A 17,657-nucleotide genomic window follows, 5' to 3' on the forward strand; every position below is an offset into this window, starting at 1 on the left:
TCAAGATTTTTTCCATAAAAAAAATGCGATTCTCTAAGCAGTTGAGAGTGATTGAGAAAAGGACATCATTGATGCAGTAATTATGATTGTAAGAGAGGGTGTTGCAGATTTTTATTTTATAAATGATGCACAAATAGCTGGTCATTCTTTAGATTTTAATATGAAATAATACAAAACTCTAGATTTCATAAGATGAGCTTTATTATTATAACTTTGTACTGATTATTATGTACATATTCTAAAATTATAATTTATAAAATATACACAACCAACAGTTTACTCTTTTAACAAATATAAAGGTCTCTTGATTGGACAGAACTTGTATTTGCTGAAATATATTTTATTGCTTTCAAAAAACTTTCTCACTGTACATTATACTACAATTTGTTAAGTTGGTAACAAGCATGATTGTAAGTATATTTTTGTAAATTATATTCAGAAAAAATTGCATTTATGCAGCAATGTGGAGAAAATAATATCAGTCTTGATTAAATGTAAGCTCTACTGCTAAAATAAATTTAGATATATTTTCCACTATTCTTATATTCAAATTTTTACTTTAAAATTCTAAATATTAGACATCTTGAGATATTTAGCTACAATTTTCAATGAATTCAAATAAGGCAATACATCTGTTATTGTCCCTAAATATTATAGCTGATGCCAGTCCATATATTTCAGTTTGCTTTTAATACAAAAATATAAAAACAGCAATTTAGAATACATCTAAAACTGTATGAAATATCTAAAAAATAAATGATATATCTGTGTGGACAAACACTTAACACTAACCCTGAGAATCTTCCAGCTATTAGCAGAAGTGTGAAACTATGCATAAAATATTTCTATTATTATCTATGTCTAGTTGTTTTAAAATACATTATTATAATCACAACATTTCACATAAACTTCTACAAACTTAAATTTGTACACAATGACTATTATTTACAAATGACAACAAGTCAAAAATATAAACTATGGTTTTGATTTTTAAAAAATCTGTTTCTTGAGGTGTAAGAATAGATGATTTAATACAATGCTTCTTTCACAGGCTAAAAAAAATTTACAAATCTGTTTTCTTTCTACTGTAGATATAACATACTAAACTAACTGCTTGGTAAGTCATCTACAGAAAAGCTTGACAGGATTTCTGAAATGAAATGCAAATTTTTAAAAATTTCTATTAGTACATTCATGTTGGAATTACAAAAATATCTCAATTTACAGCAAATTAATAATAATTATCTAATATCATATTAAAAATTACTTATCAAGTCTCCTCGAAACCAAATAGTAAAATGACATTTTCCCTAGGTGTGTCACTAATATAGCTACATTATGGAAAACAAAACCCATCTATCCTTTCTTTCAAATATGTTAAACTATCTAACATCATTTAATATTAAGATTTACATAACATTATGTATAAACTATTGCCCCTCCCCCTTTTTTTGCTTCCATTTATAATATCAAATGTATAGTACTTTTAAAAATTATGGGATGAATAGATCTTTAAAAATTAAATTTTTCATTCTAAATAATGAATGCCATTTTATTAAGAGCTATTTAATAAATAATGATACCACAGATTTTAGGTAGGGACGGGAATTACCTAATCCCCCTCCTCATTTGATAAAATATTTTCATTCCTATTTAAATCATCGAGATAAAAATATAAATTCACTCCTAACATGTAGAAACTTATTTTATGCATTATTTTTATCCACTTCATAATCAGTTGTGATTTATTATTATTATCATTCAATTTTCTTCTCTTTTTGTTATACCTATAGTTATAACACAAACATTTATTTTCATTTTAACTTAAAAAATACTGAAGAATGATCTTAAATGATTGTTTTTACCAACATGAAACACAATCACTTTTTTTTTTTTCCAAATGTACAAAATAGATATTTTAATAGAATATTGTTAGTAACATCTAATATAAGTAAAATTAAAACTGCTTTCATACCCACATAGGTTTTCTTTTGAAAACTTCATTCAAATTATGGACTCTTCTTGTTTCTGTATTTGCTCAGAAGACAAGCGAGCTTGTAACTGTTGATTTTTTGCCAGTAATTCCACTACCTGAAATTAAATAAACACATTACAGTTGAAATATGCTTTGATTTCCATTTAAATAGCAAGTAATGCAATGAAGAAAAAAGTGAAGTCCCACTGTAATTAATTTAATTTGTTCCCGAGTCTTACTTGTGAAATACTTAAGAAAAACAACTTTCTCCATAGGAACCATGTAAAATAGGACAACGCAATCCATTTCAAAATTGGGTGAAAATGGACACAACATTATCGTTAAATGAATTTGTACCATGCAATCTACTGTCTTGTTAGGATGATGTTTCTCAACATATATTTTTTCTATGCTTTCCAATTTTACTGGAAGATTTTAACTGGGGCTTATATTTTCCCTGTTCTGGCATGGTCTTCCATCAACTCATCAATTAAGATTCCATGAACACTATCAGGCCAAAGCTATTTCAATGCAGAAGTAAAGATTTTCTTCAATCAAACGTTCAACATAGACCTATATCTGAGTACAAACCAGTCCAGTATGCAGTATCACAATATCTTTTTGTCACTTGTTCAGCAAGTTTTTTTTCTTCTTTTTCTTAGTATGAAACTTACTAGCTAAAATTTGACTGTATAGGAAGAATTACATAAGAGGGTGGAAAATAAAGTAATTAAAACTTAGTTTTTTTTAAGTTTGTTCATAAATGAAATTAAAACAAGATATTTTGATGTAAAATTCCAAAAAAGAAGATAGTTTTAATTGTTCACATTCATATTTGCTACATTAGAAAATATATTAATTGAAATGTAAACTTGTAAATCATAAATTCTAGTGCTTAACTTTGTAATTAAACAAACCTGAGTTGTAGTTGATTTAAGTTGCTGATTCATGATTTCTAGCTTTTCTTGTAATGTAGCATTTTCTAAACATTTAGCTGAATATTTTTCTGTCATAGAAAGTATTTCATATTTTACAGCTGACAAATCTGACCTATAACAAAAGAGAAAAAAGATTAAAATGTTGTAGATTATTGCTTAAAAAAAAAGAAATTAAGATTAATTAATTAAACTTACTCATAACACTTCTTAAACGCTTGAGTTTCAAAGCGCTTGTTCATTTTAAGTACAAATTCATCTTTGAATTTCTGTATTTGTTTTTGTAATTCTTCTGAATGGGCTTTTCTTACAGCTTCCAGGGCTACAATTAAAAAGCATAAGTTACTTTTTAAAATGAGTACAAAATTTATTCATTTATAATTAAGAAAGCAATCTAAATGAATGTTGAATTAGAAAATGAAATAGACACATACATGCACAATAAATTACTTTAAAAATTTGATTTTTAATTCTAAATTCTCTAATGTACGAGAAAAAGCACATTGTGCATAATTTCATTTAAAATAAAGATAGTTATGAAAAAATTACATGAGAGAAAATATAGGATAGGATAAAATAAAATGTCATTTAAAAACACTTATTAAAGTGGTTAATATTTAGTATCCAAATGGCACAAATTTCTAAATGTTTCTTGTTCGTTCTTATTAAGTATTAAAAGGAAGAAAAATACAATTAAGGAAATGTGCAATTTGTTCATTTCAATTTTTAAATATGTCATACTTACTCATTATTGCTGGAAGAAAAAAAATTAAACAGTAAGAAATTTATACCATCAGAATCATGGTTAAAAAAGTGCAACTTAAAGCCTTCTTAACAGAATTGTGATATATATAATAGTAACACACTATACAAAACTTACGATTGTTATCTTGGATTAATAAAAAAAATATATAATCACCTATTGCGGTTGCATGAGCTTCTTCAGCCAGAGCTCTCTCTCTATCTGCCATAAGTTCTTCAAGTTCTTTCTGATGCCTCTGTTCAAGCTCAGATACAATTTTTTTATGAGAAGCATCCATAGCAGCCAAGCCTTTCTCACACAGGGACTACATTAAATAATATTATTTAAAACAAAACAAAGGAACAAATAGTATTTTTAAGGATAGATAAAATTACAGCCTATTCCAAAATGGGAGATATCAAACTATTGAACATCTATAGTCAGTTTTTAGAAAATAAAACACTATTAACTCAGAAAAATTGCAAATGAGTAATATAATTTTCAAAATAAATTGCTAATAATGAATAGTTAATTCCATATACTTATTTCATCTCAGAAATCAAATTTAATCTCTTATCAAATTTTGAGATAAATATTTAATAACATTAAGTATTATACTTCTAAAAACTGTCCCTGGGATTATTTTAAAGGCTTTTTTTTCGTAATTAAAAAAACAAGGCTATTTATCATGCATTGCAATTTTAATAGGCAACAAAATGGAGAATAATAATAAAAAAAAAGGTAGAAAACATAGATGGCCCTGTGGACCGATGCAAAACTTGCCTTTGTTCATTTCATTTTTTAAAAAAATAAATTATTATTTTTGGTTTTGCTTTTATTTTACTTTGAAGAAAACTTTATGCTTTTGTTAAAAGTCATTCATTAAAAAATAAAAAGATACAGTGATAATTTTTCTAAAAAAATGCAACTCAGATAATTACAATTAAAATTTTTGACTATTTGGGAGTATTTTTTATAAAAAAATCAATTGTTTGTTGCAAAATAAATTTATTATCATACAAAAAAAATAATTAATTTAGATCTAAATTTCTAATCTAACAGGTTGCCATTGAATATACTGCAAACATCATACTGTGTTTATCCATTGTTTTCAAAATTGGTAACATTTGCCTCTAGCAGCAAACACATCATTAAAAAAAAATGCAAGAATTTATGATTAAAAAGCTGAAACAAAAATAAATTTTGATCACAAAATGCTTTTACATGCTATACAAATGTATAATACTAATACTCACTTTTAGTTGCTCAATTTCTTCAGAATATCTTAGTTTGATATCTTCTCTTAGGTGTTCATTCTTTTGTTGAAGCTTTTGCTCATATAAGAGTTGAAGATTACGAATTTCTTCATCATAATGAAGCTGCAAGATAAAGGAATCCAGTAAGATATAAGTAAACAGTAATTAATAAATTAACAGACTTAATATACTGTAAACTTTAGCAAATACAAGTGCACATTTAATATTTATAATGATGACATTACCTCCATCTTCTTTAAATTGTTTTGAGCAGTATGTAGTTGCATTTCTAATTTTTGCTTCTCATCCAAAAATTGCTTTTCCTATTATAAAAATAAACACAATTAAAAGAAATAAATCCTTGCTGTCTTTAAAATATTAAACAAACATAGACTATGAAAAAAACAAAAAACAATCAAACATAAGGTTATAGGTTTTCACTATCACTAGATTTTCAATCACTATTTATATTTTTTAAAACAAATATTGTAATAAACATTTAATTATATCATATGAAATAACATTTATTTAAAAATAATAAATGGGTCACATTTGAAAAGGAAATTATCATGATCAATTTGAAATTTTATAAAATATACTAAAAAATATCAAAATAAGTTTCTACGTTCTCATTTTGAACCATTTATAATAAAATGGGGAAAGTGATCTGAAATAATTTGTCATCATTTTTTAAACTAATTTATTAAAATTTTTTTAAAAGAAAGTACTGTACCTTTTCTTGTACAACCTCTTCCAAATGCTCCTTCCATGCCAATTCTTGTTCTTCTAGTTTTTCAATGGATGCCAAATCATTTTCATGTTGTTCCATCAATCGTTGTATTTCTAGTCGCAAGTTGCGGCATTTTTCACATAAACTGCCACTACGAGCCAGAGATCTGCTTTCTTCCAACTCTGCTTGTAAATAACTAACTTCTTGTCGCAATTCTATACATGACTTGCAGCCTTCCTCTTCTCTCCTTCTCTGTTCTTCTTGCAGCTCAGCAATCCTTGCTGAAAGCTTTTCTAATTGCAATCGATGATCTTTGCGCTCATTCTCCATAGCTGCTTTCCATTTTTGTTTGAAACAAAGAAGACTAGATACACTGCGATGGGCTACATTAAGCTCATTGGGGTTGCACAGGTTGAAAAAAGCATTTGGAAATCTGTATGGAGGGAGATTAGCCATGATACTCATAGTCCTCCGCTGCAAGTTCTCATGGAATGTATTTAAGGCATCTTTGTCCATATTACAGAATATACCATTCTGTGGGGAGTTTTTTGACCTGTCATTGTCACTATAAATAGCATCTTTAATTAGTATGACAGTCCCATCCACAACAGTGATTATGGAAACAATCTGAGCAAGTTCCGATATTGAGCAGTGCATATACTCGATGAGAACACCACACTTGCTACTGGAAAAGAAATTGTTCTCTAAATGCTTGATGCAAATGCTTTTGATTTCAGATGACAAGAGGCTGAGTTCTTGTTGTAGTAATTTACAGATGTACTCAGTCCATTTTTCACTGTATTGAAAACTGGAACATAAGAAATAAACCTCATTTAATGACTTGGATATATGAGCAATGAATGACTGTGATACTTGTGATATGATATGACTAATATGTGACAAAAACTGTTTCTGGCCTAATGGTTTTAAGTCATTTTTCTGGTCAGGTGGTTTCTGTGGATGGATTTTCTCACACATAGAATCTTCAGAAAGTTCCAAAATTGTGGTACAAAATCTTTCAATAAATTTCTCTTTGAATTCTGACAAAATGGATGATATCTTTTTTCGCTCACAATCTACTTCTTCAAATAAGGCTTTGACATCCGATATTTCTGCAATTTCCTCTGTTGGACTTCGATAAAACAAAAGACAAGCAACAATATTGCACAAACTGGTTTTCTGCACATTGGTATAGGCAGGGTTTGATTTTTGCTGGATATATTGCTCAATACCTTTAATAGCTTGTTTGACTCGATTTAAATGCTGTACTAGCATTGCTGTTTTGTACTGTTCAAAATCACTCATTTTAAAAATTATATTAGTGATCTCTTGCAATAAAATAATATTATACAGCAACCTTCCGACTACATAAGTGATTCCTTGAGGCACCAGAGGTGATTCATCAACTTTATTAGTAACATGATCTAAAGTTCTGACTAATTTGCTTAATTCTTCACTAGCTTCACTGCTGATAAAATTGATTTTTGATGACTGGAAAGGGTTCATATGTCCTTGAGCATAAAGAAGTTGGAGGGATGTTTTCAACCAAGATATTAAAGAGGAGACTTTATGACTCAAGGTTTCTAAACAACCACTAAAAGATAATGACAAGGGATCTTCATCACATTCATCATCTTTGCTTGTTGCAGTGAGATCTGTCATACTTGCAGAGAGGGACAAGGAGTTCCAATCTTCCCCAGTGTCTTGTGAAGGTGTGTTTTCATTCATGTTCACTTGCAGGCGGATTTTTGGTTTTGGAATATTCTCTTGCAAGACTACTGTTTCATCAGAAGAAGCTGTGACCGTTTCTGTGACATCTTTCACCTTCTTATCAAGATTATGCAATCTCATTAGCAAACTTTGAGATTCTTTAGAGACTTCTTCTTTGCCATTGGCATCTGTTTGAGGGTTGTCAGGACTTTTCAGTACTCCTTCCACTGCACCAATCTTTTGCTCCAGTTCAGTAAGTTTAGCCTCATACTCTTTGGACAAACTCAGAGCTTCTTTGCCCTTCAGGGAACTTCTCCTTCTTTCTTGTCTCTGCTCCAGTTTCATTACACGCTGTCTTAGCTGCCTAACAGTCTTCTCTGAATTCAGTAATTTGTTAGTTAAATCATCTACTCTTGCAACCATGAGTTCCATATGAGATTTGTGAAGTTTTTCAGCTTGTTCACTGGCTTGTTTAAGTGACATGCAGTGAAGTTCAAACTCATCAGAAGAGGCCTGAGCAACTTTCACTTCTGCTTTTAACCTACGGTTTTCTTCTCGTGCTTTGTTCAGCTGTTGTGCAAGTAAAGCATTCTGTGATGATATACCACTTAACCGAGAGACTTCCTGTTTCAGAGAATGACAACCAAAAGCTTTGCCAATACTCAGATTTAAATCACTGTCTTTACTATTTAACAGCAATGTCACTTTGGCTTTTTCAAGTTCACTCTGAACTTTATGTAAGCGTTCCTCAACACGGCCCAAACTGGAGACGAGAGTACCCATCTCCTTTTTCTGTTCACTTGACAACTGATGCCCATTTTTAGGGTTCTTTTCTTCAATATCGTCCAATTTTGACTCCACTTCTTTGCAAAATTTTGATATATCTAGCCATATTGTCCAAGAAGAATCTTCAAGTTTATCTTTGATTTCAGTGACTTTCTTTCTGCCATCTTGGAATGTTACTGAGTCTATCTTAAAGCTTCTGCGCCTTTCTGGTCTGCTTTTTTCCTCTGGTACATATTTGGGAGAATTTTCCTACAACAGAAAACATGATGTTATTAGTGCTCACATAAGGTAAGCAAAAATAAATTTAACAAGCTCATTGATAGGGTGAAATTCTAGAACACATGCCATATAATAAGATAAAATAATGTTTTACAAACAATTGTTCTTATTTATAAATTCAGAAATTGAATAAAACCTTCATTTTACGGATAATTAGTTACGGATTGTTAATTACAAAATTATTAACCTCTAAACAGAATTATTTTGAGAGTGATGTTTTTCATTTTTAAGATATAAAGACCCTAATATGATACACAAGGAAAGAAAAAGTCATACTAATGGCTAATTTGAACATACCTCAGAAATTTGCATACAAATGCTACTGATTTAGAACAAATATTACAAGAAATTAAATTCTTTCTAGTAAATCAATACCTTTTAAATATATCCCCCGATTTAAATCTAGAGCACTTATTTTATGTATAACAACTTTAAAGGAATTTTAATAAACAGCAGGATATATAGCATGAAAAGTAATCTCTTCATATATCTGAATAAATATATCTGAAGTCAATCATAAGATTCTAGTATAGTGAGAACATAAATAAAATTCTGCTTTCAGGATTAAATCTTTTCCTCCACAGAGCAATAAGGTTTTGTATAAATAAGTAAAGTTAATTCAATATTGCAAATAATTAAAATTTAAATGGAAACAAATCAATGACTCATTTTCATTTGAAACATTCATTGCATTAAGCATTTATATACAGTATATATAATATTAAATTAACTGAATAGTTAAAATTACAAAAATGAAAAAATATGCATAGAAAATTTTTAGAAGTAGTAATGTTTAAAAAATATTTTTAAATATGATTCCATTATAAATTTCCCTGTTAAAATAATTATTTATAAGTAGAAAAGTGCAAATTTCGTTATATATATCAAAAACTTACTTTCACAGGTTTCTTCTCTTTTGGTGTTGAAGTATTTAGCAAACTTGAACTAGAGTGATCAGTTGTACCATCATCACTATCTCCTAAGTAACTAGGATCTGACTCGTGGATTTCTGTTGAGGAAAATCTGGAACCCCTTGTCCTTGAATTTGACCTAGTTTTTGCCCTTTCTTTAACCCTTGAAATAGCAGTTCGAGCAAGAGGAGGAGATGGTGGAAGAGCCACAGAATTATGTTTATCTTGCTCATCTTCTTCAACAATAGTCTTCGAGCTGGAGCTTGTAGCACTCTTCTCTGAATCCAAACTGGAAATTGAGCCTTCAGAATAATTTGTACTAGATGTTTTTTCCCGATTAGAATCTATTGATTTCTCAAGATCTGGTTTCTTCTTAGGAAAGCAATCATCTGTAGTAATAGTTTTTAGATTTGCTGCTTGAAGTACTGCTCGTATCCAGTTATTTCGGATCTTAGCAGTGACTGCTGATAGATATAGTTTGGAAAAATCTTTCATCTATGGGGGAGAAAAAATCATGACATTTTGTAAAATAAAAATTTTTTTAGCAAAAAAAAAAAAAAAAAAAAAAAAAGGAAGAGGGGGAAGTGGAACAGAGAGCATATTATTAAATTCTTGTTCAAGTAAAATTACTTCTTATGAACAATAAGAAGAAATATGAATATATATATTATTTACAAATATTCTATAAATATGTACCAATCCTTTAAATTAATAAAATTAATTTTTCAAATTATATATTTAACAGCTATTGTAAAAAATTATGCTTCACTTAAATTTAGACAAAGTCCTTTCTGAATTAAAATGTACAGTAGAATTTTAAAATAAATCTTGCCAATCTTATAGTGTATGTACATGCACATGAAAAATATATAATTTTGTTATTCAGAGAAAAATGCTTTTTATAGAACAAAAATTCAGAATTTTTAATAAAAATTCAGAAACAATTTGTTTTTATCCTCTAAATATTTTTCAAATTTAAGCTACTGAATATATAAAAGACTTCATTGATTTTTATACGGGTTGTATAAAAAAAAATATAAATTTTGTAGCTAAACAAAAACTTAATTTAAATCTGCAATGAATGTTGTAATAAAAGACTATAGTTAAAAATGATTAAAGATATATCTTTATAATTATGCTATCAATTTTTTTTTGATATCATATTTAAAATCTGGGTCAAAAAAGAAAACATCTTATGGGCAAAATAAAATTTTATAAATTTTATACAGTTACCTTATAAATTTTCTTTAATAACATTCAGTTTCATTTGCATTTGACATTTTAATGTTGTTAACATATATTACTTATTGATATAGTTTTTACCATGAAAGATTTGTAAAAGTTTAATACCATCTGATTATAGAAACCATCTAAAAGTTTATATTCATGTAACACTACATATATCTTACATGCTACTTAGAGGAATGAATTCAAATATAAAACATAAGAATGGAAATATTAGAAAAGTAACATGGTGGATATTACTATATTTGAGTATTAACTTCTACACCAAGTAAGATTTTAAATAGCCATAATTCATTTAAAATTATGGAATTTGCAAATTGATTATAAATAAATGCTCACCACAATACAGAAAGTGTATCCACTGCTACTTTCCACTTCAGATACACTTTTTACTTTCCTAAGATCAACAAACCCATCTAAAATTCCAGCATCCTCAGCAATGGGATCACTGAAGTATGTTAAAGCCGAATTGCGCAAGACAAACCAGTATTTATTCCATTTGCAATCATCTTGCTTCACAAGCCAGCCTTTCTTAAGGAAGACACTCTGTATTAAAAAAAAAAGGGTTAATAACATGGAGATCAATTATTTTGAATACAGTTACAAAAGAATAATTTATGGTATTCCAATTTCTCATATATACAAATGGAAAATCCTTTTTAATGTCATTTATACGAAGTATCAAAAGAGAAAAAAGCATTGTAATTGTCAAAAAATCTGAATATGAGATTTTAACAAATTTCTATGTTCTGGATAAACGTTTTTGAAATTAAAACTATCTCTCATTTTATCAGTCTGAGAACATGACAACTCAAAAATGCTTAGAGCTATATGGATGAAATTTGGTATGTGGTCTTAATTTGTAGATTTCTGCCAAATTTTGAAGGAAATCTATACTAAGTCTGACAAGAAATTGACCATCTGCCTGTCTACACTTTCATATGCATGTGAGCACAATAATGATGAAATGAATAATAATTTCATTTAGATAAATGAAATTTGATACACATATTTATCATGCAGTGTAGATTTTTATCAGATTTTAAATTAAATCTATGAAAGTACTGGACATCTATACATTCTTATGCCTGTAAATGTAATAATTCAAAAATGCAATAAATTAGATAAATGAAGTTTGGTACATGATCTTGCCACTAGAATCCTAGTTTCCTTCACTACATTATGCAGTATAAAGTAATGGTATGTGGAATTCAAAAAATAAAAATCCGAGCAGACATGGAAAGAAGAGAAATAACATTTTTATTAGATACTATGTGAGAAAGTTTTGATGAGACCACTTCTGCTGGTTTAAATAAATTTTAGTTTCATGAAAATAAAACAATTCTTAGAGTATTGTTGAAAGGCAGGAATATTTAAAATTCTTAAGACAATGCTTATTTCATTAGACTGAATAAAAATAATCAAAAATTAAGAAGTGATGCAATTGTAAGACAAATACTACATGATTACAACAGAAGATAATAAACAATTGAAGGATGATATAAGAAATTAAATCCTCATTCTATACAAATAGAAACATATACAATTTAATATTTATTTAAAACAGTAATTAGAGACAGAAAATTAAATTTAATAATAAAAAAAATTATATAATGATATATTTTTCTTTTCTCTTGTAGTACAACAATTGTATTTTTATTGTCAGATTTTATTTACCATATAAAATATTAAACAAATTTCTATTGAATTATGAACATACAATACATGTATTATGATTTTTAAAAATAATAAAATATATATATAATGGCATGGCAGATGTTAAAAATATAACAAAGAATATATAACCTCATTGCTCTGGTCATTTGAAAATTCTGCAGTGGATGCACAGTAAGATGAAGGCAAAGAATCTAAGTTGCAACCATCAGGATCTCCTCGGATCTTAAATAAATGAGCAAATAATTAACCTAATAATCATACATCAATATATATACACCTTATACGTCAATATATTTTAATTAAGTCATTAACCGATTGATATACTTTATTTCAGTTATGTGAACAAAAAGCATACAAATCAATTTTCAAATTCTTTTAACAAATTTTTGACATTATATGCCTGTTTTTCTTGAGGTTATTTCTGTGTTTTTATAAATATTAATTATTTACCATTTAATTTATAATTTTTAAACTATTGTGCTTTTACTATTACTTTCATACAATTAAATGTTTTAGATTTAGAAAACATTAAGAACAATTAATGCACGATGGCATTTAATTATCTGAAACTTATTGTTACATTAATGTCAATAAATGAGTTGCAACACAACTGATAAATATGAGATTTTTTTTTTAATATATATATTTTTAAATATTTGCATTTTTAATAAATGGGGAAAGCGAGAAAAATTTTACAATTCCAAAATGCAAAATAAAATATTACTATATAAAAAGTGCACCTACCGATATATTATATATGTAAAACAATCTTTGATTTAAAAAGAAACATATGTGGAGTTTAACAATTTTTAACATTAAGGAAATAGTCCATTTTTATCTATCATCGATTTCTTTGTAAAAGTTATGATTATACTAGAACAGTATACCAAATAGGAAGGCAGATAGCAAGAAATGTAAAAAGTATTTTGCACCTAAACAATTTTAGAAAGGAATTTTGTTCACTGTCAAAAAATAAAAGTCCACCCAATTCAAAACTTAAAGTAAAGTTAGAGCTCGAGTATTAGAAATAATTATTTTTAGAATGAAGATATTGAAAGTAAATATATTATACACTACTGCGAATATCATTTAAATATCTGCAAGTCATGCTAAGACTAAAGAGGAAATGTAATGCATTGATTACTTTTTATACATTCATTAGACATACAAACATAAATCCTAATGTTTAATCTTTTTTTTTTCTAAATTAATCAATAAATCTTGTTAAATGGCATTAATAAATCAAGACACTAGAAGCAATAAAATACTGAACTCTAACAAGACATTGTATATATATATATAAATGTATCTATGTTCTTAGATAGGAAGATGGCTATTGCAGAAATTCAACTCCATATGAAAGACTTTTAATGAAGTAACTTACTTGACTCAAATTAGACTTTATGTGAATTTTGTCTAGAGAATCTGTGGAATATTTGTCTTGAGATTTATTTAATCCATTCATGAGAATCTTATTGTCTTCCCTAAGAACTGCATTTGGTACTGAAGCAGATTTGTGGATGGTTCGACCCTTCACAACTCCATCATGATCTTCAGTCCAAGCAAGTATTTGTTTCTGTAAGTCACCTGTAAGAATTCAAGTTATTAGCGCTCTTAATTAAATCCACATTTTTGAATCATAACAAATTCAAGAATTATGATCAACAATTTCAATCATAGCATGTGTCTTGAAATTTGAATAAACAATGGTATTATAAGATGCTTAAGATTATGTTTTACTTAGAAAGTTAAAACAAATAATTATTTTAATTCTGAGTTTGGAAGAGGTTTTAATTTGCACAATATTACAGATAAAATTACACTCCCCCTAGTTTTTTTTTCTTTTTTTGAACAAAGGGATTTTGAAAGAAAATCAAGATTTTTTTTATCAGTTATTCCTTACATTGAAAAGAAAAAAGAAAAAAAAAAGACGGGAGATACCTGAAACTTTCTTATATCTAATAAATATATTTGTGTATCACTAGCCACATGCTATTGGCAATCAATAGTTATGAGTCTTATCAGCATGTGATCTCTGATGAATTGTTGGGATGCGGATTATACAAAATTACCAGAACATTAAATATGTATTTTAGACTCCTTTTTACCAATTGATTAAAACCTAAACTTGACATAAAATTATAATTGCAGTTACAAAATCATATAATAAATTTCATATATTTAAATTACTACATTTTTTTAATTATCACATTTACATGCCTGTAAAGTATAGACCAAAAAATGGCCAACCTATTAAGGCATTTAGCTCAAAATTTTATAGATATATACACTTTAGATGTTAAATTAATGTACTAAATTTTATTTGGCTTTTTGTTTTAACTAATATCTGGTCACTTGACATACAGATTTCCTCTGAATGGATATGGTATATACATAGGCCATGTACCACATTTTATCCTTCTAGATTAAAGCTTATTGATTTTCTTGTTCACAAATAAATATAATTCCAAAAATGTGTTTTCCGAAGGTTTTAAACTTGCATATTCGTGAAAATCTCGATTACAATGTTTTGTCAATTAAAATATTTTCCATTTGTGTTAAAAGAAAACAAAAGCTAAAAAGAGGCACATAAAACAAATATTTACTTTTCTTTCCAAAACTAGACTGACGCCTCAAGCATCTTGGTTTTTCTCGGCTGAAGAAATTTTCATAGGAATCAAGCTTCTTTCCAGGTGGAACATCAGACATCAAAAGATACACAGGGTTATGGATACTTTTCACAATGCATTCAGGAGATGTATTAAGCTCAAGTGGCATCTTTTTCCAGTCAGGTTTGATGCCGAATTTCTCCTCACAAACTGAAGGAATCATTTTGGACACATCTGAACGGCTGTGAAGTTTTCGTACATCACGATTATCTTGTTTTATGTAATTTTTGATTTCTTCATTTTTTATGTTTGTTTTATCCAAGGCATTATTTCTAAAAAATGAAATAAATTTATAAAAACTTTATAAATTTAATTAAAGTAAATAAATTAATAAATTATTACTATTAATTAAAGTAAATAAAGAAATTAATTAATTATTACTATTAATTAATTTAATAATTAAAGTAAAATATTACTGTTCTCATAATGCCATAAATGTGAAATGATAAATAATATAGGATCAGACTGTTTTTCTATGGTACTTTTTTTTCTATTTAAAATACTACTTTTCAAGAAAATATTATATCATTAAGAATAGAAAATCGAGTTTCCGCCAAATGTAAATGATGAACATTCAAGAAATGCAGAATTAGTCAAGGTTTAAAAAATTTGTAATAAAAAGAAAATTGTAATAAATTGCAAAATAGTATCAGGATAGAAAATATTTAGAATCTTGAAATAAAAATTTCAAAAAGGGACCAATAACAAAGAGTAAGTAATATTAATTGTTAGTGTAGAAATATATATTCTTGTTTATTAGTACTAAATTATCTCATGCCTTTAATTATATCAAAATTTTATAATTAAAACATCCTATTCTAAAAGCATTATAACTGACCATGAATAAATTATACCTTAAAATAAATGAAACAATGTTTTTCTGAAATGGTATTTTCAGTTCATTCAGAACAATGATTTTAAAAATAGACTACTTTATAAATCATATCTCTATATTGTATTTATCTTATTAAAACGAGGATCACTTAACAATATTTTCTAGAAAAAATAATAATTTTATTTCTTTTGCATTTAAATTTTTTAAATGAAAAATTAATGTCATGTATATTGCCAAGCTCACATTATGAATGATTTGATGCTAAATGTGTTCTTCTTTAAATTAACGTAAATATCAAAAGAATGTTTTTAAATAAAAAACAAAAAAAAACAAATTTATAAAATATAAAGTTACATAAATACAGATAAAAAAAATATTTTACATATTTTTTATTCATAATATCTAAAAACCTACCTAAGGCAATTATTCTCATTTTGTACAGGAAACGAATTCTCTAATTTTTTCTTTTCTGAAAAACATAACAAAAAAATATTAAAACCAAACTCTAAAAGTTTTTTAAAATTAATATTAGGTTTTAATTTTTATTGAAAAAATATTTGAAATTTTTATTTCAATGAAAATTTTATTCAAATTTGAAACACACAAAAATGCTTTTGTTAATATCAAAATCATTCTTACAGTATCTTTTTGCATAACATGAAGAACTCAAATTTTAATTGTATCCAACTAACTTATTCACAGTCTTGGTATCAAATTTTTGGACGATATAAAAAAAGTAATAAAACATGTTTATCAATACTAGTCATGTCAATACCTAATCTTAAGAAACTTCACCTATTAAAAATTGAATTTTGCATGTAGAAAATATCAATCAATATTAACTTCCACTTTTTTTTTTCAGTAGTACCTGAATGCTGGAATTGTTTTACAAAGTAAAATTAATATTTGTGCTCTTATAAATAATTTAATGTTGTTATTTCTATCATAAAATAAATCTCATTCAGATTGCACCAACGAAATTTTTTTATTGGTGCAGCTTCAACATTACAAAAATAAATGCATTGAAATTTTTTTCCCCTTAAAAGATATGCTCATGAAATAATATAAATGACATTAACTCTTTTAGATTTATTAAAAATTATTAAGAACAAGTCATTTCAGGTGATCAGTTAGTGCGCCAGGAGTATTAGTTACAGTTAAATTCAGATAAATTGATCGTTTGTAAATTTTATGCTCATGATTCCATCAAATTGTTTGGCATTAATTATCTGGCATGTTATTTTAAATGTCTAAATTAAACTTTCTTCATGTTTATTGTACACTAATAGTCTCTTTTTTTAGATATTCTTTCTAGAATAAATAGATATTCTCTAATAGAAACCAGCCTAATGATATCACACTGCTATTATAAATATAAATGTCTCATTCATCTACCTTCTTTCACAGTACCATAATTTTGTATTTTTATTCATCTTGTAAATTATACAGATATTAAACAGTATCCTTCTTTTTTAGTTTTCAATAATAGAAGAAGTATTTCATGAAACAATAAAAACAGCTAGAAAGTTAAGACAAAAATAAAATACATTGTTAAAAATTATGCATAAATAAATAAAAAAGCGCCAAACTTCAGCAAAAAATCTCAACTTGCATCATTAAAAAGATAGTTCTTGAATTGAAAATTTTGCAATGATGTAATTTTTTTGGTAATATTTTCGTAAAGTATCGCAGAAAAATGCCAAAATTCAGCTTAATTTTTAATTAACGTTTTAAAAAAATCACTCCAAGGTTCGCATTCCCGCATTTCAAGGTATAATGTTCTGCCAAATTTGGTTTCTGAAAACCAAATGATCTGGCCTGTAGAGCGCCAACATACACAATCATCCTTGTTCACAATAGATAGATTTTCTTCAAAATATATCAATTCTAATAACGGACTTAAATAA

General features: G+C 27.2%; 1 protein-coding gene across 3 annotated transcripts in view; it reads right to left on the minus strand.

Annotated features, from left to right (window-relative positions):
- Nucleotides 1-179: 179 nt before the first annotated feature.
- LOC129983642 (protein outspread-like) overlaps nucleotides 180-17,657 on the minus strand; it is a 178,423-nt gene continuing 160,945 nt past the window's right edge. For 2 of the 3 annotated variants that reach the window (XM_056093188.1, XM_056093190.1), the window contains 14 exons: nucleotides 16,165-16,219; nucleotides 14,853-15,187; nucleotides 13,631-13,833; nucleotides 12,376-12,468; nucleotides 10,909-11,115; nucleotides 9,310-9,819; nucleotides 5,642-8,383; nucleotides 5,154-5,231; nucleotides 4,909-5,031; nucleotides 3,830-3,977; nucleotides 3,109-3,232; nucleotides 2,893-3,025; nucleotides 1,976-2,091; nucleotides 180-1,150 (listed from right to left, as the gene is read on the minus strand). In XM_056093188.1, the coding sequence (XP_055949163.1) occupies nucleotides 2,005-2,091; nucleotides 2,893-3,025; nucleotides 3,109-3,232; nucleotides 3,830-3,977; nucleotides 4,909-5,031; nucleotides 5,154-5,231; nucleotides 5,642-8,383; nucleotides 9,310-9,819; nucleotides 10,909-11,115; nucleotides 12,376-12,468; nucleotides 13,631-13,833; nucleotides 14,853-15,187; nucleotides 16,165-16,219 (4,838 nt within the window). In that variant the 3' untranslated portion in view covers nucleotides 180-1,150; nucleotides 1,976-2,004. The remainder of the gene's footprint in view (nucleotides 1,151-1,975; nucleotides 2,092-2,892; nucleotides 3,026-3,108; nucleotides 3,233-3,829; nucleotides 3,978-4,908; nucleotides 5,032-5,153; nucleotides 5,232-5,641; nucleotides 8,384-9,309; nucleotides 9,820-10,908; nucleotides 11,116-12,375; nucleotides 12,469-13,630; nucleotides 13,834-14,852; nucleotides 15,188-16,164; nucleotides 16,220-17,657) is intronic. The other variant, XM_056093189.1, reaches the window with a different exon arrangement.

Source organism: Argiope bruennichi, chromosome 9 (genome assembly GCF_947563725.1).
Source record: "Argiope bruennichi chromosome 9, qqArgBrue1.1, whole genome shotgun sequence".
Taxonomy (NCBI): Eukaryota; Metazoa; Arthropoda; class Arachnida; order Araneae; family Araneidae; genus Argiope; species Argiope bruennichi.